This window comes from Epinephelus lanceolatus, chromosome 14, assembly GCF_041903045.1.
Source record: "Epinephelus lanceolatus isolate andai-2023 chromosome 14, ASM4190304v1, whole genome shotgun sequence".
NCBI lineage: Eukaryota > Metazoa > Chordata > Actinopteri > Perciformes > Serranidae > Epinephelus > Epinephelus lanceolatus.
In genome coordinates this window covers 40,903,777-40,925,968 of record NC_135747.1, presented here as the reverse complement: position 1 = coordinate 40,925,968, position 22,192 = coordinate 40,903,777, and the positions used below count along the sequence as shown (strand labels likewise).

Genomic DNA, 22,192 nt, shown 5'->3' with positions numbered 1-22,192 from the left:
GTACAAAGGTACAAGTGTGTCTTTTACCCTTGACCTAGAGTCTTTGATGTCTTTAGTGACGTAACATGTTGCGTGTTTATGATCTGAGCTTGGTTTTACTTTCACTTACAGATTCCTGTGCACAAAATCAGGCCAGCTGTTAGAAAATACAGACAAGGGGATGACATTTTCAAAAGTGGGCCCCTCATTTCATGCATATTTAGTATCTACTTGTATCTACTGTAAAGACCTTGTTTTCTTACTTTGAAAAGCAGAGGTAGCCCCGTGTGTCATGGGCTGAAAAAATGCCTCCAGTGAATGATTAGAGAAAAATAAAATCAAACATTGAGGAAATTATTGCAAGGTATTAGATCATGAGTGAACAATTTTCTTTCTTCGTGTAGGCCTATTTATTCAATCTTGATAGCTACTTTAATTAAATATTGGTCAAATTGTGTGCAGAACTGAAATAATGTAAATCAACAGGGTGACAAGATGAATTTAAACAGTGAACGTATATTCTCTCTTTTAGCTTTAAGTCTAGATGTTGGTAGATTTTTGTTGTGTGATCAGTGTGAATGTGTACGTTGCTTTAATGTAGCTGATAAACATGGTGGTGATTTTAGTGACTTTAACGCCTGAGTAGCTTCAACTACAATAATATTCATGATATTTAACAATTTATTTGTTGGTTTATATTTTCTATTAATAATCTAAATCTGCAAAGTAAGTACTAACTAATTTGTCAAATAAATGTAGTAGAGTAAAAAGAATATTTGTCTCTAAAATGTAGTTGAGTAGAAGTATAAAGAAATACTCAACAGCTGCACAACAGCATTCAGGTAGGGTACTTTACGTTTCACCGCTGGTTACAGATTTGGTGAAGATACATCAAAAACGTTTTCTTTTTCTATGTGGTTTTGAGACAATGTTAAATTTGTGCCAGGATTTAAGTTTTTCCCATAAATTTTATATAACAAATTGCACATATCTCTCATTTTGACAATAACAATAACCATAGTGCAAAAATAAGCCATTGGGTTTACTTTGAATAAATAATAAAAAGGAAAAAATAAATAAAAGTATCTGTAACAGTACAGACTATTTAAAAATCAGGGCCCACATACCATTAGCACACAGCTCATAGATGGAAAACAAGTGTCTCTTTTTTAATCCAGTCCAAAGTCCAAAGATAACTCCAAGAGAGCACTTCCTTTATAACAGCTTAGATCACATTTCAGTTACATATGATACAGTTAATAAATGCTATGACAGGTTTTATGGCCTTTTATATTGGTACATGATTCAATAGTATTTATGTAATTTTCCAGACACTTTTGGTTTTTAAATATAAAATTCAGCAAGAATAATCAGTAGATTTATGATATATATCCCTGACATTTCCCATCGTAGGCAAAGAATCAGAATATTAACATAGAATAATGTAAAATATCTATATTCACAATGCTAACAGTTAATTTGTAAACAGAAAAAAGATGAGACACGGTTTCTGGATGAGTCGAACAAAAAATAAAATACAATAAATAATAAACAATTACATCAATATCCTTCTTAAATTTCTTTTATTTTGTGCACATACCTGCTACAACTTCCTTCCTGTTATGAACGTTGCTAAGAGACGCCCCAACAATACGTTTCCACGGCAACCGATATCTACTACAGCTGCGTTACATGAAGAAGACCTGTTTTAAATATTATACAGCGATGGCGTTACCGTTTCTACCCGGGAATTATCCCAGCAAACAGGTAAGACTCACTGCTAACTACATTAAATATGTTTTACTGAAATGTTTTGACTTTCTTTAGCTCAGGTCAGTTTGTGTAACGTTAGCCTTACTACAGAGAAGTTAGCTTGCTAAAGTAGTTAGCATGCTAGCTCCCGAGCTAACGAGCTAACTGTTTGAGAATGTAGCAGTTAGTTTATGTGGGTAGACAGCTGATAGAAAGCATGTTAGATACAAGTTAAAATGACAAAGGTAGCCGTTAGACACAGGTAAGAGTTATACTCACCTTGTGGTGACGTCACAGTACAGACACCTGATATTAGTTAAACCATAAAACAACAAACAGCTCAGCTCTGTAGGAATGTACCCTGAAAATAACATGGTTCACTTTTAAATAAAGACCAAATAACTTTGTTTTGGATTATTTATTATTTGTATTTTTATTCATTTATTTTTTGTGTGAAATATTTTATTTTTTCCCATATTTTGGCTGACATCCTTTTTTTCTCCTTTTGTCTTTTTTTCTGCGCAGTTTTCTTCCCATTTACTTTGACAATATGAGGGACTTGCCTTATTGTTGTAATTATAAATTGTTCAATAAAGTATAGCAAAAAATAAAAGTTAAACCATAAAATAATATGTAAGCAGTGATTTGGCTTTAGTGGAGATTCCAAGTTTTTTAAGTTTGCATTTCTACACTGAACAAGAATTTAAATACAACACTTTTGTTTTTGGCTCCCATTTTTTTTACAGGTTTACTCAATTTTTATGCACTCAATATCTCAAGTTTCGATTACAAATTTGTTAAAAATCTGTTAGGGAGCACTTCTCCGTTTCCAATATAATCATCCACCTGACAGATGTGGCATATCAAGATGCTGATATAACAGCATCATTACTACACAGGTGTACCTCGGGATGGTCACAGTTAAAGGCCACAAAATGTGCAGTCTGTTATACAACATAACGACACAGATGTACAAGTTTTTAGGGAGTGTGCCATTAGCATGCTGACTGCAAAGATGTGTCCACCAGAGCTGTTGCCTCTCTGTAGTGAGTGTTCATTTCAGGACCATAAGACATCTCCAATGTTGTTTCTGTTGATCTGGCGGTACATCCAACCACGCTCACACACAGAGGTCAGTTACATTGACAACCTGCTGTCAGGTCAAGACCCTGGTGAGGATGAGGAGCACGCAGATGAACCTCCAGGAGATGGTCTGTGCAGAAATTCTTTTGTTGCACAAACCAACCGTTGTGGATGTGGAGGTCCTGAGCTGGTGTGGCCACACATGGTCTGTGGTTGTGGGGCTGGTTGGATGTACTGCCAAATGAACTGAAGCGACAGGTGTGACAGCCTGAAATGAACATGCAGTTCACTGGCGACAGCTCTGGTGGACATTCCTGCAGTCATCATGTTAATGACATGCTCTCTTAGAACATGCGTCGTTGTGTTGTTTGATCAAACTGCACAGTTTAGAGAGACTTTTTATTGTGACCACCTGAAGATACATCTGTGTTGTAATGATGCTGTTTAATCTGCCACACCTGTCAGGTGGAGGGATAATATTGGAAAAGGAGAAGTGCTCATTTACACAGATTTGAACAAATTTTCAACCAGATAATTTGAGAGAAATAAATTTGTTAAGTACATAAAAAAGGCTTAAATCTGCAACTTAAACCTGTGAAAAATGGGAGCTAAAACGAAAGTGTTGTGTTTATGTTTTTAATACTTTATTGCAACGTTTCCTTCAACATCTTACAAATATTTTGTGCAAATCATTACTAAGTCCATTTCATATTTTTATGCTTTTTTTTTGTAAATTAAAGCTTCATACATAGAGGCAAGCAACCATGCACAATTACACGAGTTAAGAAAGAATAAAGTGCAAAAGAACAAAATATGTCATAACCCTCCTCTTTATTATTAATAAAACCAACAACAGTAGTAGTTAAAATTTAAGAAAGAAGGAAAAAAAGGTGTGCATTTAAATTTTTATGTTCCGTTTATTCATTTACATATTTAATTATTTAATAACTGTTGTGCATTTGATATCAATAACTTGAGACTAATAAGTTGTTTTAATAGTTGTATACCACAGTAATCCCACATTACAGTATGTTTGATACCATCAAGGTTGGCAGTTAAGGAGATGTGCTTTTCTTTCTGTACTGCAGCTGGGGAAGGAGAGATTCCACAAATCCCAACATTTTGACTTTTCCAATGGAGTCCCGATGCTGGCTGGATCAGAGAAGCCGGGCATCGGAGGAGAGCTGTTAGTCGGCCAGAAGATTAAACCAAAGTATTCTGTCTACCCTAAAGGAGACGGCAGTGCTTTACCATCATGGGTCACCTTCGACAAACAGGTGAGCTGATCAGTTTTTGTGACAGACACTCTTATTTTTGTCCATAACAGTTGTATCGAGTATTTGTTTTATGAATTCACGCTACCATTTAGCAGTGGCTTTAAAACTTAATATGTTGCATACAGCACAGATAATGTATTATTTTAGTTCAAATCCATAATTTGACGACGTCTCATTCAGAAAATACTCTTTACTTTTCCCCCTCCAGGCTCTGTGTTTTGATGCATACTTTCAGGAAGCTGTGCTCGATGCACGAGATGAGACGTACAGAATCAGGAAGTGTAAGATCTTCTTCTACCTGGAGGATGACACCATACAGGTGGTCGAGCCTGAGTACAAGAACAGCGGCATCCCTCAAGGTGTCTGTGACATCACAGAAATGTCTTGTGAATGTAGCTCACATGAAAATATTTGATTTATAAATATCATTTATGATGAGTAATTTATTGTGGGTCCCTTGCCTCTGCTGTGTTCTTGGTCCTTGTGGCAGGAATATTTATTCGTCGCCAGCGTGTCCCACTGCCTCCCCCAGATGATGACCAGTTCTACAACATTTTTCATTTCAACATCAACCAACAGATGGTGCTGTACTCACGCACATTCACTGTGACCAACTGTGACGCTTTCACAAGGAGCTTCCTCACAAAGCTTGGGCTGCGTCTGAATAACCCTGCCAGTGTGCCTGATGACCCCTACTGCAGCCTCCGAGAACAGGTGGGCACCAGAGTCAGACCTGTTTTGATTTGTTTGTTTCAGGTTTTTTTTTTTTACTATTTTAAGGCCTTCTCCTAAAAATCACACTGGCAGAATCAAGTCTTACATATAAAATTAGTTCACATCAAAATAAAAAAGCCGATAATATCTCGAAAAACAAGACACAGGTCAGATCAGATGTGGAATTACAAGTTTCCTTTTTTTCCTGATCAGGGACAAAACTACAAATATTTTCACTGTCAAACAATCTATTTTTTTTTTTAAATAAATTATTAATAATTTAGTCAATAAAACATCAATAACACTAAAATATTCCATTCACTGTATTAATTAATCTTTAATAGTTAATAATTATTATTCTTAATTTTAATAATTATCTAAGTATTTTATAATATATTTTTGTATTTGTTAGATTAATTTATATTATTATAATTTAATCAACTTATTGTTTCAGTTTCAACTCTGCTGCACTGTTGATGCCCCGTTAAAAAACACTGATACCTACCTTTGAAAAATGTAATTACCAAAACAGTTTCTCTGATGCATGTGTGATCATATGTATTCTACATTTCACTCTATCCCTCCTTCAGATTGAGAAAAGCATGAAGCCACTTCGGCCATACGAGAGGCGCGACACCCTGAAGCAGTTCCTGGACCACGACCGTAAAGTCCTGCGCTTCAGCTGCTTCTGGGACGACACAGAGAGTGTGTTCGGGGACCCCCGGGAGCTCGTACTGCACTACTACCTGGCTGATGACACCATAGAGATCCTGGAGATTATCCCCCCAAACGCTGGGAGGGATACCGTGCCCAAATTCCTACGCCGCAGCAAACTACCTAAGGTGAGGCACCATGATAGGATCTGTTTAACAAGAGTGTCTCTGGGTCACAGGGGCTGTATTTGTTGTCAGGGAGAGGAAGTAAATGAAAACACAGGCTACAGATATTCCTGAATACTTTTGTCTCATGCATTTATTTATGTGTTACATTTTGATGCGTGCTGGCACGTTTTACATGTAGATGGTTATTCCAAACCTAAAGGCCTGCAGTGGCTCTCCTTCTGGTTGGATGACTTCTCTCCATCCTTCTCCCAAGATCCCCTCCTTCACTGAGACCTCATTCACTCTGACAGGACGGCTGTGGCATCCAGGCTCCCTCAAGCATTTTGGCTTTCTCCTCCAGTTACCGACTGAAGCCTAATTCAACACGAAAGACAGCCAGGCCTCAATCGTGTGTGTGTGTGTGTGTGTGTGTGTGTGTGTGTGTGAGTGTGTTTTCAGTCCAGTAATTTTGTTTGTTCTCATGCCTTTTATTAAATGTCAGCCCTAAAGGTTGACCAGAATCCACCATCCAATGGGAAACCACCACATCCTTAAAGACAGATGACTTCCTTACTCTGTCTCTTTATTCTATTAGTCTGCCTCCCTCCCTGTCCATCTGTCTTTGGGTCTCTCTGTCTCTCTTTCTCCAGATGTGTGCGTCCATATTTGCATGCAGAATGCTGCTCGCTTCTGTGAGGACCTTGGGTAATGTGTTTTGTGTAACAGAGTTTGTCTTTTCCTTCCTGTGGTTGTTTGTTGTTTCTCTGTAGTGTCCTCTGGCCCAGATGAAGCAGCCTGGACAGATCACAGACCGCACGGTGCTCAATGTGTTCGCCTCCTCAAGTCAGGGGAAACGCCACATACTGGACAGCCTCAATGTATGTCCTGTCTCAGCCACGCTTGAGTTACAAACATACTGACATTACAAACAAATTAAACATGAAATTCTGTATCTGGGCCAAGAAGGGACTTGGCAGGGAGCGAGACTGTCAGGCCTAAACCAAGCTGTTCTATACAGCCAAAGTTTGGGGACACCCTCGTCCAATTAAAGTACAGTTTTGTTCCAATTCAATAGAAGGAGAGTTGTGTAGGATTTAGTAGCATCTAGTGGTGAGGTTGCAGATTGGGTGATATGGACAAAAATTCATATCTCAGTATTGTAATTTCTATGAAATGGGCCACATGTTTTCAGTTGCAAGTCAAAGCTACATTGGAGATGTCACATGCACTTTTATAAGAACAGACTGTGATCAAAATAAAATGCAAAGACAGGGAATTTATACCCCTGGTTGAAAATATACAGCTGCACAATAGTCGGTGGCGGGGTTTCTGTGCTGTAAAGTTTTGTTGATTCAAAACACACATTAAACACGCATTAAACATGGCTTAATGGAGACAGTTTCAAACCCAAGTACACAAATCAGCTTCACTATAACTCGCAGCATTCACAGACAAACACTTGTCTTTATCTGGACACATTTTCCCCACAAATACAACATGCTAACGTTATTAGCACAAGCCTAAGGCATGTGCTTATGGCTCTGAACTTTTTAAATTTTAATGACAGTAAAACTGAGGTCATAATGTTTGGACCCAGTGGTGCCTCCAAAGCCCCTCTTGACCTGGGCCCTCTTGCTCCTTACGTCAAATCCACTGTGACAAATCTCGGGGTTAAAATCGATAATGGTTTTAAAATGGATCAGCAGATTAATTCAGTTGTAAAATCCAGCTTCTTTCAGTTAAGGATTTTATCAAAGGTTAAGCCTTTCCTTTCTTTTAATAATTTTGAGAGGGTTATTCATGCATTTGTCTCCACCCGACTTGATTATTGTAATGCCCTTTATGTTGGTGTTTCCCAGGCCTCCCTCTCTTGTCTCCAGTTAGTCCGGAATGCTGCTGCTCAACTATTAACTGGAGCATGCAGGCGAGAGCACATTTCCCCCGTATTGGAGTCCCTCCACTGGCTTCCTGTATATTTTAGAATCCAGTTTAAGATTTTATTGTTTACTTTTAAGGCTTTGAATGGGCTGGCCCCATCCTACCTTTCCATTCTTTTGCAAAAATGTGTTTCATCATGGTCATTGAGATTGGCAGCCAGATCACTTCTTGTTGTCCCAAGAACAAGGTAAGCACAGAGGGGAGACAGAGCCTTTGCAGTTGTGGCCCCCAAACTCTGGAATGAGCTGCCCCTCCAGGTTAGACTGGCAGATACCCTCCCTGTTTTTAAATCTCGTTTAAAACCCCACCTGTTTTCGTCGGCCTTCTCGGCCCCTGTATGAGAGTTGGCAGCCTTTCGTAGTCTTATTTTGTGTTTCCTTTTCTTGTGTTTTATTTATTGACTTTTTGTATATTATATTTGATGTACAGCACTTTGGTCAACACTGTTGTTTTTAAATGTGCTATATAAATAAATTTGCATTGCATTTTATATTGTATAAATTAGCCTAGCAGCTAGTGAACTTCTCCTCTACTCGTATGAAGCCAGGGACAACAGCAACATTTAACAAAGGTAACGTTCCAAAATTCAGCTCCATTACAGCTCACAAGGTTCACTGACAAAACAACTGTCTTATATTAAACACGTTTTCCAAACAAATACAACATGCTAACATTATTAGCACAAGCCTATGGCATTTTACATTGTATAAATTAGCCTAGCGACTAGCAGAGATTTCCTCTGCTCATATGAAGCCAGGATAAATCACACACAGAACTTTAAATGCTATTTTTGTGGAGGCTTTATTGTCTTCACAATTTATTGTTTCTTATCTGTGAAATTAAAGTAGATAAAAGCTTTGTTTCCACTGAGGGAAATGGTTTCAGCTTACAGAGACAGATATGTGTGTTTTGACCATGCATTGTATTAGGCAAGCTTGTACCTGAGCACCACTTTGACTGAAACTAATCAGAGGCAGGTTTGACTCAACCAGTTTGAGCTGCATGTACAATTAATGTGCGTTCTGCTAAATTAAAAATGTTTACTAATGTCTCAGATGTCTTTCACTCATCTCATCCTGTCCTCTGTCTTCTGTCTCCTGCAGACAGGAGCTGTCCAAGACGAGTTTTATAAGGACTGTGATCTGACTGTGGGAGGGGAGGTGAATGTGTGGGGCAGGAGAGTGATCATCACCGACTGTGACCAGTTCACCAAAGACTACTACCGCTCCAAATACGGCATAGGTAACCATTGTCATTGATTTTGTTTTTATTTCAGTGCTGCTTTCAAACTGTTTCTTCAACCAAAATATGCAGCTTTATTACGTTATGAGTTTAAAGGATATATTTATGATGTTTTATAGACTAAATTATGGATCAAACCAGATCTCACATAACAAAATGCATAATATATAAATTCACACTGTCTTTGCCTCCTCTAATGACAGTGTGACATTTCAGATGCTCATATATTTGAATGGATTTAATCTTGCTCCCGCCTGCAGTACTTCAATCTGAACACTGAGGGGCAGTAAGAGCAAACACCAACAGGAGCTGATACCTGCCTACAATACAGATTCCTTACTCTGAGGATGTAGTATGTTCATCTGTATATAGTTTGTACAACAGCAATGATGTTCTTTCTTTAAAAAGCTCAACGAGTACTCTCCATGGAAACATTTACCACTGGAAAATCTCTTTCAACACAGTAAAAGGTTTTTTCCTTAACAAAAGAAACCTCTTAAGGGATTCTGTGCAACTGTGTAAGTCCCTCAGCTAAGGAGAAATTAAGCCTTAAGTGTCATACTTAAGAAAAAAACTTAAGGGTTTTTGCGCAATTTTCATAATGGCCGCTATAGTAAGCAACTCCTCCTCAAAAAGCAGTGTTGGAAATACACAGATTTTCTTAAATTGTGGAACTGCTTAATTCAGTGTTTTTACTGGTTTAAAATATCGGCTCCATTTGTTTTGGAGAGAAAGAGTGGATAATTCAGCTCCCAGTAAAAACCTCCTGAACATCTGGATCTTATATTATTAGAGAAAAAAGGTGAGCACACATTAGCAGGTGTTTGACGAGCCCAACAGTGTCAGAGAAACACTGATTTTTTAACGTCAAACTGCTTAATTCAGTGTTTTTACTGGTTTAAAATATCGGCTCCATTTGTTTTGGAGAGAAAGAGTGGTTAATTCAGCTCCCAGTAAAAACCTCCTGAACATCTGGATCTTATATTATTAGAGAAAAAAGGTGAGCACACATTAGCAGGTGTTTGACGAGCCCAACAGTGTCAGAGAAACACTGATTTTTTAACGTCAAACTGCTTAATTCAGTGTTTTTACTGGTTTAAATTAGCTGATCTGTTTGTTTTGGAGAGGAAGAGACCTCTGCAGATAATTTGGCTCCTGGTAAAAACCTCCTGAACAATGAACACTGAGGGATTCTAACCAGGAAAAGTTTCAGCACCACTAGACGACACTAAATCCCTCTAAATCTTCCATACTGCTTCTTTAAGTACAGTACTTGAGTAAATATACTTAGTTACATTGCACCACTGGTAGCCAATATAAGTTCTGTTTCACGGTCGCTCCTTGGTCGAGGGATGTTAATGTAAGAAGTAATTGTATATAGTTCAGCACCACTGTTCGTCTGTCATCAGATACTCTGGCCCCCAGTGTTCATATTTGTTGATGCCTCCACAGTTAAAGGCACTGGGGGCCACAGGAGGCACGCTGCTCCCCAGCAGGAGAAACCTAAGCTGGTCCTGGTTGTGTCTGCCACCCTGGGCAGGATTTGGGGCTTGCAGCATTCGTCACAGTAGCAGAGCAGGCGGAGTTGCCAGTGACAGGCTGCTGTGATGGAGCGTTCTGTCTGACTCTGAGCAGTCAGAGGTCAGCTCAGGGTTACAGTCGGACCCAGGCGGCTCTGTTCCTGCATGGATGGATTACCTGCTGCCCTCTGATCATCTCAGCCCTCCACCTGGGTTTCTTTCTTCTTTAAAGTGTTTTGTCTTTTCTTTCTCCTTCTTCCTGTTAGAGGACTTCACCCCAGTGCAGTACAAAGCTCCCCCAGCCCCGAAGCCCCCGAGGCTTGTGCCCCCCTACAACGGCTTTGGCTCAGAGGAGGACTCGCTAAGCTCCTGCCAGGGTCTGCTGCCCAAGCCCCCACAGAAAGATTTCCTGAAGTTCATGGAGAAAGACAGGTTGGATGAGTTGTAGTCACAGTCACAATCGAATTACTCACTGAAATGTTTGTGTGCGTTAGTGGCAACCCCCAACTCTGCTGCGTGTACGTCCCCATAGATGCGGCCTAGACAGCAATGTGCTGAACTTTCGCGCCAAGATGGTGACCAGCGATCCAGTTGACAGAGACAGGGTGTTCATCATCTCCTTCTACCTCAGCGATGACTCCATCAGCGTGTTTGAACGTCCGCAGAGGAACTCAGGTAAAAAACGTTTGGACCATAACGGCAAACAAACTGCTCCGAGGACTGGAGATACAAATCTATGACTCTCATGGTAAACATTTGGTTTGTCAGAGTCAGTTTCCACTTCCAGAACTGTTTGAGAACAGATGAAACAGATGACGTTCAGTTCGTAGACCTACTTTTAAAGGATGGGGATTTTCCCTCCAGTGTAAATCAGGATTTGACAGTATTTTTTTACAGTGTAAGATGAATAATATGTCATGGGTTAAAGGAGCGTTCAGCAGGGCTCCAAAATGAGATATCCAACCACTGCAATGATGTTAACAAAACCAGTAGTGATTCAAATTTGATTTAGATTTAAGTTCAATTTAAAAGTTAAAACATGTGATCTAAAAAATAAACGCCAGTGCTTTAACTGTGGACCAAGTTGTAAAGTTGATTTTCAGTGAAATGAAAATAAATCAGTGATGATTTAACGCCGTCCTCTCCTCTGTCACACAGGTGTGCTTGGTGGGAAGTTTCTGGAGCGCGGCCGTGTGAAGAAGCCCGGCCAGGAGCTGTTTAAGAGCGAGCTCTCTGAGTACTTCACAGCTCAGGATCTGTACGTCGGAGCGACCCTCTGCCTCAACAATAAAAACTTCCAACTCCTGGATGCTGATGAATATACCCTCAACTACATGGAGCAACATGCTGAGGAGGTAGGGAGGAAGTATTTGTTTCTTGTGGTTTTCTAAAGTTTACGTGGGGTTTCATATCAAAGGATTTAATGTCGCCAGCAGTGGTGGTCTGTGGAGCAGGTTGATTACAGCCTTTGTTCTGTGGTGGTACCAAATGCTTCATGTGATGACAGACTGAATGTGTATTTATCCGCAGTTCCCCAAAGCCAACGTGGGAAACATCCTCAGTAAACTGCGGTCCGTTCCGGAGGAGAAACAGAGTGAGATCAGGAAGTTTCTGACTCTGAGTGACCCCGGCAACTCCGGCTTCATCCCCTACGAGTCCTTCAGGTACAGTAATACAGCCAGATTTAAGTTAGAGTTAGATTTAAGTATGTAAGTATGTAAGATCTAATCATAAAGTGTAAACCGTGTTAACATTATGGTGGTAATTTTCAGTTACATGTGTGTATAACCAAAAGGAACAAATCAGGTAGTTGGCAGGAAGCTTAGATAGACGTACTCACTGAAGTACAAATGATATCAAGTAATTACCGTCCAGTTCAAAGAGCTTAATATGTCTGGAAGAACTGACAAAAGGATGCAAAGAGGAAGTCTATACATACTTGGTCTAAAGCTGTCGTTGGTAACATTTATAAAAAATACCTCTTCTTCAGCTTGAGGTTTTTGCGAGTCTGTGAACGCAACACAGGCACAACTCTTCTTTTTTTGCTCAGCAGCACTTTGAGGAGTTTTGAGTCGGGGGGTGGATAATTGATCGGTTGATCCAATCCGATCTGATTCCACGAATAAAATCAGCTTCACGTCAGCAGAACCAGTTTCATTGGTATTCAACAGCACAGTACATCACACATCTTCCTAGTAAGTTAACAAGGCTAGGAGATACATCAGCTGAGTGCAAGAGGAATTTATAAACTTTGCCTTAGACATTCAAGATTGCCAGGGTGGGCAAAACCAAATCCAAGCAGCAGACGGTGATGTGGACCGGCGTACATCTGCACCGGGATTTACTCACAGCAACAATGTGCTTTACTTGCTGCACATGCAAGATCGACCTTCCAGAAGTTTACAGCCATAACAGTAACAGAATCTTGATTCATATTTAATCAGCACTGACTAGTTTGACAGTTTTACCACAGTTCACAAGCAGCTGTGTTAGAGACTCCTCAGCTCTCATTGGTTGTTGTCATTCAGCTGCAGTGGTTTCTTTCAAATTCCATTAGAAACACTTCGAGGAGGAGGAACATGATATATTTTAAAGATTATCTGTCCCATACTACTGTTAGGATGTAGATTCAGTTTCAGCAAATATGACAAAAACATTTATAAAAGTTACCAACTACAGCTTTAAACTGAGGACTGTGAGATGTGGTTATGTCGTGTCAGTCTTTGTGTGTGATTGTATTTATATGTGTGTGTGCCTGTATGCACCGCAGGGGCCTGCTGAGCGGCCTGGACTGCGGTCTGTCTGAGCACGAGGTGCTGGTGCTGGGCCGACATCTCTCAGAGCGCGAGCAGCCTGAGGTGGACGTGGGCCTGATGCTGGCCGTGGCCCAGGACTTCCTCAGGAAGAAGCACTTTGAAGAGCTCCCTCACATGGCCAGAGCCTTCATGCACAGCGACCGACACAAGTAGGCGGATGCACAAACACACACACAAACAGATGTTAGCTAAAGACAAAATTGTGTTGCAACAGAAACACACACAGGCATCGTCACAACAAGACATCAATCGTGCAGTCAGTGGCCCCACATTTCAGAGCAGCGATTAGTTCCAGCAGTGTGAGAGTGGAGCATTGGAACCAGATGGACCCTGAAGACCTGTATGGCATGTAGCTCTGCAGGCCACAGGACACACACACACTTGGTCTCTTCCTGTATTTGTGTCTTTCTCTCTGCCTGTCGCCTTTCTTTTCTTTTATGCATAAAATCACATGTTTAATACATGTAGACACAGAACTGCTCGTCCATAGTTGCTGAAATTGAGGGTCAACGGAGCCACGAGGTTAAGCTGACTGGTCTGTGTGTGTGTTGTGTTGACATTCTCAGTTAGTGTCAGATTGTTCATCAGCGTCCCTGTAATGAAGATGGCATGACAAGAATGGGCCTCTGGAGCGTCTGGTATCACGTTGGACAACAACTGTGGTCTTAGAGGACAAGCATCCCCTGTTTCACATTATTATCTTCATACACATTCAGCCTGAGACATTTTTATACACATAATTTGTTGACACATGAGTGGGAGCTTTTTAAAATATCAGCAACTCATTGCTCTGATATTATGTGTTTAACTTGTCAGCAGTGACTAATGATGCTGCCCAGTGGTTATTAAATATCCCAAAATGTGGACTGTTTTCAGTTTATAGTCTCTCAGGCTGCTGTCAGCCCTAGAGTCGTCTCCTTTGGTCTGAATCAGGGAGTCATGTTGTTCCAAAGTTGTATAATTGCCTAGAGTTGGTTCGTGTTCTCACGGCAGCATTTACAGGAGGACCAGATCAAATGGCTTGTGTGAGAAAGCTGCTCTTGATTGGTCAGAATTTCCATGTGGGAAAAATCCAGGAAGTAAAGCAAACGTTGAAGAAGAGTACACTTGCAAGATAAATGTGACACTTTCTAATGTCACAATGGAGGGACAACTACGCAGGTTGATTTTAGCGCTGCTCATCGTGGACTATATTGCTGTCATTGTTCATTTTAGTCAAACCATACAGTTTGAAAACGAGGCGCGGCTCCAACTAGAAAACAATGTTTTGATGCATTGGATGTGCTGAATGTGCATATTAAGGCAGTACAGGAGGAGGTGCACATTAATAATCCTCCAGGACTGTAACATGCTCATGTTTAACCCAAACAATGTGTCATGTGACTGCAGTTGCTTCACATCCAGGTTGGAACACCTTCTCACTGAGACCATCTTTTCAAGAAGACCTGAGTGTGATTGCTGTGTTCACACCTGCCCAAACGAACTGCACTGAGGGGGCAAACAAACTTGAGTTTGATTGAATCAAACCAAACAGGGCAGGAGTGAAAGCAACCCAAAGGCAGTGGTTCCCAAGTGGTCCAGCTACGGGGTCCAGATTTCTCCTGAGTCATTAGTTCGAGGTCCCACAGTGTAATACATTCTGCATCGTATTTTGCTGTTTCTGTCAAGTAGCTGTCCATTAGTCACTCACTCTACAGCAGGAAACAGCACATCAAAATAAAAGCTCTGTGCTGGAAATTTACTGTACATAAAAATAAAGTGGGTTTTTTTTTTCTTCAAACTTGACACAATTGTGAGTCACAAAATGTCCACTTGGACTCCTGTGAACTGATAAAATTCACAGGAGTAATAAATTAATAATAAAGTTGGTGGTTGAAGGCCAAAAGTCAAGGTCACTGTGACCTTGTCTGTGTCATTTTTGTGATTGTGTTATCTGAAGGATATTCAGCGGGAATGTTACAAATTTGGCACAAATGTTTACTTGAACTCAGCAATAAACAGATTAGATTTTGGTGGTCACAGGTCAAAGGTCACAGGTCAAAGGTCACTGTGACATTACATCAGTCTTGTTGTCATGAACACAATATCTCAAAAACACCTTGAGGGAATTTCTGTGAATTTGGCACAAACGTCCACTTCGAATGAAAGATGAAGTGATTAGAATTTCAAGGTCACTATGACAGTATAGTCACATTGTCATGTAAGTGATATCTTAGGAAGATCTTGAGGTAGTTTCTATAAATTTGGCACAAACTTGGACTCAAGAATGAAATGAAAAGAATTTCATGGTCGAAGGTCAAAGGTCACTGTGACCTCGCAAAACATTCTCTTGGCCAAAACTTAAGAACTTATTTGCTATTTCTGACAAAATGTTACACAAATGTCTAATAGTACAAAATAATGAAGTGATGACATTTTATATCCAAAAGGTCAAAGGCCAACTTCACTGTGACAGCACAAAGTTTTCCATAAAACAAAACGACCAGATGTGGTTTTCTTATGCTGGATGTTTTGTGTCTCCAGGACTGGCCGTCTGTCCACCAAAGAGACAAGAACCATCTGTAAGGCCTTCAAGCTCCCTCTGCCCGAGAACCTGCTCGGAGGTCTGCTCAGCAAGTAAGAGCCCACTAATCACCACACAGCTCGCTGTAGAACAGTTCAAGGTCCCACTGTGTCCTCAGAATGGTTTTTAATGATGCATTTTCACTCACTGTAAAGTAAATCTCAGCTCTTTGCCCAGAAGTTTTTTCCTGGCATGGTTGAAAAATGTCTGAAGCAGCATTTAGACTGATTACCACTAAAAAATGATGCATTGGAAGTCGAGCAAAACAAGTTCATTTAAACAGAGGGAGAGCTGTCATCTGTTATTCTGAGGTTTCTAAACAGCATGTTCTTGTTTCCAGTGGTGGAATGTTACTAACAGTGTTGAGCATATAATGCATTACATATTACTGTTACCTTCATTTTAAAGTAATAAGTTACTTGATAATTTTACTCTCTGTGTAGAGTAATGCGTTACAGAGGGACGGGCAGACAGAGAATCAGAGTCTGATCAGTTATGAGATATGGATAAATATTTGTGGACCTATAAATGATACACAATAGACAAATGCTGAGTTTAGCACAACAAATGGATTGGCATGTGATTCAGTTAGTATGACATGCTAACGGACGTTTGACGGCATCACCCAGATGTGTTGATCACTGGGACGAGAAACAAACAGACCAAAGCCCACCTCCTTAACCCTGCTGCTTTCAAGCAGGGACGTAAAAGCAGAGCAGAATACATTTTAGACGTTATAGGTATGTGAATGTAAAACACATTGAACATGCTAACAGTATGTCATCACCCAGATGTGCCAATCACCAGCACTCTTCTATAATGTTATCTGTACTGACATGACGACACAAAAACCTCTGGGAATGTGTTTCCTGGTGGCACACTGTAGAAAATGGCTGTAAAAATTACTGTAACACACTTTTGTAACATGTTACCCCCAACACTGGTAACCCCAGATTCACTCTCGTTTGGCGTTTGTCCTCATTAGATATGTGTTTATTTTGCACTGTGTCTCTTGGATACATGCTGATTACGGTCTGGCACCTGGTTGCTACCTGTTATAAAGCCCTGACCTCACCTGAGTGCTGTGGGGGTTACACACCTATCAACATCACGAACACAGAAAATAAGAAGAAAATAATAAAATCCAGGCATGAAAATGCAGTGCCACACTGTGATGATGGAGAGGGGTCGCTGCTGTTTGAGTCTATACATTGTTTTGTTTTTGTTTTTTTAGGAAAATACTGCATAATATATCTTTAATAAAATGATCGGGGTACTTCTTCTACCACTGCCTGTTTCTAATCTGGATGCATGTCTGCTGTAGGTTTGCAGAAGGAGACGAGATCGACTACCACGCCTTCCTGGCTGGCATCAACTGGATGGAGCAGCTTGCTCCCCCCGTCATGCCCGAAGACTCCTTAAAGGTGAGACAGGGGAAGGAAGCAGCAGACAAGTGGGGAGGGAGAAAACTTTTTTATATGAGAGTGGATTGGAAAGCACAGTAAGTGATTTCCCAGTGTGTGCACAGATTTTTAAACAGTTGTAACTGAAAATCAATCTAAATTTTGCCGCTACCTGCGATGACTCAGTGGAGCAGTGAGCCAAAAGCAGAATGAAGTGAGTGGGAAGGAATGGTCAAATAGACAAGAGGGCAATATATCGTGCACAGACACTGATGTTAAAGAGAGACAGAGACACACACACACACACACAATCACAGAGGTGGTCAAAAAGGAAGGAAGTAGCTCCTTTGTTCTTCTCCCCTGCATTTGTATCTTTCCTGTGTAATGCTGATTTAGTATGCTTTGCCATAGCCAAATCTAAGCAGAAACAGGTGAGCAGGAGAGATATACAACATGGCACGACAACAAAGGGAGAGTGGACTGAATCTGTGTGTGTGTGTGTGTGTGTGTGTGTGTGCGTGTGCGTGTGCGCGCAGTGCTAACTTAATTCTCCGTTTCCCTCTGTCAGGGGTTTCCAGCTGCTCTGTTTGTCGCTGTGTTCTCAGCCCGAACTATTTGCTCAGTCTCTGCTCAATCTTTGAAGGTTATTGCGCCTCACAGCGAGGACACAGCAGTGATGTCATGTTGTCAGACTCAGATTAATTAACTGCTCCCCGGGCCTTTCTGGTCTTTGCTGCAATACATATTCTGTTTGGTACTGCCAGTCTTCTCATTACGTTCATTATGTTCTTTCTTTCTAATCATAATATCCATCTTGGGACCAATTCAAAAAAAAGGCCTGCTTTAAAGAAATAGCTTAATTACATTTGTCCTCTAATGTTGAAACAAAGTTATTTTGTTTTCTAAGTATGAGGTTTAATCAGTCTAATGGAGGTTGTTCAGTGTATAACCTACAGCAGACGTCTGTCTCCCAGTTTGGAGAAGCGACAGGAGTGCAGATACGGAAGCTAAGCAGTGTACTGCTGCGGAGGGGTCAGCAACAAAATGTACTTTAGCCACCTAAAAAAATCAATAATAGTTTAAGTGTGCACTATATTAAGAGTGTTTTCACCACTTTACCTTTTCCTCAGACAGGATGTTCCAACAGGGAAGCCTTTAATGGCTACAGTTCCTCGTCTGCGCTCTCGTCAAAGCCAGACTCCACTGACAATGGAGTCATTTGACTCACTGAACTCAGGAGCTGCTGGTGTACTGGAGTCTTGATCACTTAGGGCGTGTACACAGCCCAACAACATCTTGAGACAAACGGTAGCAAGTTAGCTAAATAACGCTACATTAACAGAAGGTTAATACTAATAATAGTAATAATAACTTTATTTCTATAGCGAGCAGGAGTTCCAAAGTGCTTCACAGTACAATGTCATACTGTATGAGGAAACAAATAAGTAAAAGAACATCATTTACAGAAAATGCAATGTAAGAGTAATATATTTCAGTCAGGAACACTTTTGTCAAAGAAAACTTTATTTCCATTGCAGTATTATATTTGGTGCAGTATTATATTTGGCGGTATGGCTCTGTTCTGGGGCCCCTCTGCCTTTCCTCGGGCTTACGCAGAAGGCCTCCTCCATGCGCCCACGTGGAAAGCATAAGGCTGAGAGAGCACACTTGTCTGCCCTTCTACGTGCAAAAGAGGAAAGCATGAGGCACAGAAGCAAACCTTCCTGCCCTTCCATGTGCCTACATGGAAAGCCTAAGGCAGGGAGAGCAGCAGCAAAGACCCCCATGAAGCATGATCACCTTTGTTTTAAGTCTGGACCGTGGAACATTCAACAACATTTGGTTCTCTGATCTGAGGGGTCTTGGTGCAGAATAGGCCGTTATGAGTTCTGAAATGTAAAGCGGCGCCAGACCATGAAGGGATCTGAAAGTAATTAATAGAACATTAAATTGAATTCTGTACTGAACAGGGCGCCAGTGTAATTCAGCCAGGACTGTAATGAGATGTTCCCTATGTCGAGTATTTGTGAAAAGTCATGCTGCAGCATTCTGTACCAATTGTAAACGGTTAACTGATGCATCGTTAAGGCAAGTAAATTGGGAGTTATAGTAATCTAAGCGTGAGAAAACAAGGGTGTGGATAAGCTGTTCAGCTGTGGATTTGGAAAGTATTGGTTTGACCTTGGCAATACAGAGTTACCGAGCTCTCCCCCGCAACCATTTTAAACCCCAGTAACACAAACAACATAACTGATTGAGGCAGCGGTAGACCAGCAGCATCTGTGCTCATCAATGTTAATTCACTGTTTGTCTCAATGGACTCTGGCTTTGAGAGGACGTATACCACGGCTTCAGCCCCCTGTTGGAAGTTGCTCTCTGACGGTAGGCTAAGGCAGTGAAAATATTCTAAATGTAGCATAAATACATTATCAAACTCCAGCCTGCTTCACCAAATTGGGGACGTGTTAACATCTGCTGTATCCCTTATAACCCGAAAATGGATAGGTACCTCAAACAACCCCACCTCAAGACATCTGAACTATCCCTTTAAGAGCAACCCTCACTTTTAAAACTGTAAGCAAAGCAGTGTTATTTACATAGCACATCTTTTACACTGACAACTTAAGGAGCTTTTCAAGTTGTACAAAGTAGTTAAAACAGAGTAAGAGAAATAAAGGAGAGATCTGTCTCAGAGAAGGAATAACAAAAGTTAAAATGTTAACAGGCGAGCAGCAAATAGTAAAACCTAAGTGGAGACTGAAATACTTAACATTTGGCAACACTGAACAGAAAAGAATTTGAATGTGTGCTGAGCTGTGTAGTGACTCGAGTGTTTCTGTCGTCTCCAGTTTGAGGTGAACGCGAGGTTTGACGCCGGTGAGGCTGCAGTGAAAAACGTCAACTACTCGTCCCTTCTGGAGGACGTGTTCAGCTTTCCCTCCAACTCCGCTGACCCAACAACCACCGCCTCAACATAGACACAAGGTTTTGCCTCACAAACACAAACACACACTGTTTGTTCCTCAATTAAAGAACACAGTCTATCGTCTAAGCAGCGTCTGTGTTGTCATTGTGTGTCATGATGGAGATGTGGGTAAGATGTGTCTGGATAATTAGAAAGTTTGTTTTCTGGTATTAATGAATAATTTGGCGTTAATGATCTGCTCAAGCGTGAGCTAACACAGTTCAGTTAACTGGAAAATTGATGCTTTAGGGGGACACGTTCTGAGAACACAGATGTTTTTTGGTATTCTTGTGTGTGTGTGTGTTAACATGAGTTGGTGTGGATCCATTCGAGACATGGTGAAAGACACAAGGCGTTGAAGCAGAACCATGTTTCAGCTCTGGGCAGCGTGTGCTCAGACACATTATGATTATAGGATAGTCCACTGTGTCCTCCAGCACTGTGCTAAGTTGATAAGAGGGGATGTTGTCCTTGGAGTGAATGATTAGTGCGTTACGTTGACCATACGTTGGCTACATTTACCAATAAGACAGAAGCCATTCATATGTGTGGAGACCACAGACAGAGATGGGCTATAATGAGTCCAAAAGCCAGGCCAAACAGACCTCATATGTTTAAACCTCTCTTGTTAAAGCTGGAGTTTGGGATATAACGTACACATGAACATAAGTTAGATTTGGGGCTAATTCAGCCAGTCGCCACCAGGGTAATCTCTCTGTATTTCTACGTTTACGTCAGCCAGCTAGTGCTAAACAGCGCAGGATGGGGGGAGAGACCTTAGCGATGGAGCAGCAGCTAGGAAGACAGAAAATTACCTCATTTGACGACGCAATTCCTTAGTTTATTCTTTCCATCTATTCTAACACTGTTGAGAGGCTCGCCAATGCATTGCAGACACTTCTCAGACATCTAACATGCTAAATATGTGGAGCTGTCGGGGACAACGTTAGCGAGCTAAAGCCACCGACAAAACAACTGTCTTATACTGAACACGTTTTCCAAACAAATGCAACAAGCTAACATTATTAGCACAAGCCTATGGCATTTTACATTGTATAAATTAACCTAGCGACTAGTGGAGATTTCCTCTGCTCATATGAAGCCAGGATAAATCACACACAAGACTTAAAATGCTATTTTTGTGGAGGCTTCATTGTCTTCACAATTTATTGTTTCTTATCTGTGAAATTAAAGTAAATAAAAGCTTTGTTTCCACTGAGGGAAATGGTTTCAGCTTACAAAATAGACATGTCAACAGTGTTCGTGTAATTACTCTCACTGCCTGAAGGGGGAGACAAAAGCTCCACACTGCAGCTTTAAGTTAGAAAAGTAAAAAGAGTTATTTTATGTCCTTTTTGTTTTCAGCACCTGTTTGAGACTCTTTGAGGCTCATTGTAGAATCAGAGGTTTAATGTTGATGACAGTTTATCTCTGATGTGAACTGGATGAAAACATACAGAGAGGTGAGTAAATTAGACCTTCAGAGGTCTCATTTACAAGGAGCAGCAGCCTCATCATGTGTGTGTGTGTGTGTGTGTGTGTGTGTGTGTGTTTCTGTCTGTCTGTGTGTGGCGGTGTTAGACTATAAAAAGGCACAGGTTGTTCAGGTTGAGGCGCCACTGTAATCAGAGCCTGCACTGCAAATTCTCGTCAGGGGATGAGTCAAACATTAGGTAATCAACCACCCAATCCCCCTCTATGTAACCAGCGCACACACACATCACACACACACACGCACCCGTCCTGCCTCACCCCCTTCACGCTGAGCACAGAAACAGTGCATTACATCACCGCGGGCATTATCAGGTCCCCTCTGCCTGCTTTCACACATACTAAAATATTAGCTTCCTCACTCACCCACCGCCAAAACACAAAGGGTGACGTCGATGCGGTCAGCGGTGGCAGGGAGCTTCCTGACTGGCCTTTTTTTGCCTGGCAAGGCTCGCTGTGAGAGAAGGAGGACGGCCAGGGAGGAACTCCCCTCCCTCCTCGTCCACTGCTCCTCTCCCTCCTGTCAGTCTTCATCTCTGTGCACCCACTCATCCCATTTTCTGCCCTGTCATGCTCTGTGGCACAGCAACAGCCAGCTGAATGAGTTGCATCCTCATCATTTGGAATC

At 41.1% G+C, this 22,192-nt stretch overlaps 1 protein-coding gene across 1 annotated transcript; it reads left to right on the top strand.

The window, feature by feature from the left end:
• Positions 1-1,502: 1,502 nt before the first annotated feature.
• Positions 1,503-20,160, top strand: efhc2 (EF-hand domain (C-terminal) containing 2). The gene is made up of 15 exons (XM_033617052.2): positions 1,503-1,746; positions 3,903-4,091; positions 4,300-4,450; positions 4,582-4,805; positions 5,396-5,647; positions 6,397-6,504; positions 8,668-8,806; positions 10,593-10,758; positions 10,859-11,001; positions 11,485-11,681; positions 11,857-11,990; positions 13,097-13,291; positions 15,666-15,758; positions 17,030-17,129; positions 19,958-20,160. The coding sequence occupies exons 1-15, from the start codon at positions 1,672-1,674 to the stop codon at positions 20,084-20,086; spliced, it is 2,295 nt and encodes a 764-aa protein (XP_033472943.2). The 5' UTR covers positions 1,503-1,671; the 3' UTR covers positions 20,087-20,160.
• The last annotated feature ends 2,032 nt before the right edge of the window (positions 20,161-22,192 follow it).

Excerpts from the sequence above, each read along its gene's own strand:
- efhc2 (XM_033617052.2), top strand. The coding sequence starts at position 1,672 with ATGAAGAAGACCTGTTTTAAATATTATACAGCGATGGCGTTACCGTTT. Across the intron at positions 5,648-6,396 it reads GCCGCAGCAAACTACCTAAG|TGTCCTCTGGCCCAGATGAA; the intron begins GTGAGGCACCAT and ends GTTTCTCTGTAG. Across the intron at positions 11,682-11,856 it reads TGGAGCAACATGCTGAGGAG|TTCCCCAAAGCCAACGTGGG; the intron begins GTAGGGAGGAAG and ends ATTTATCCGCAG.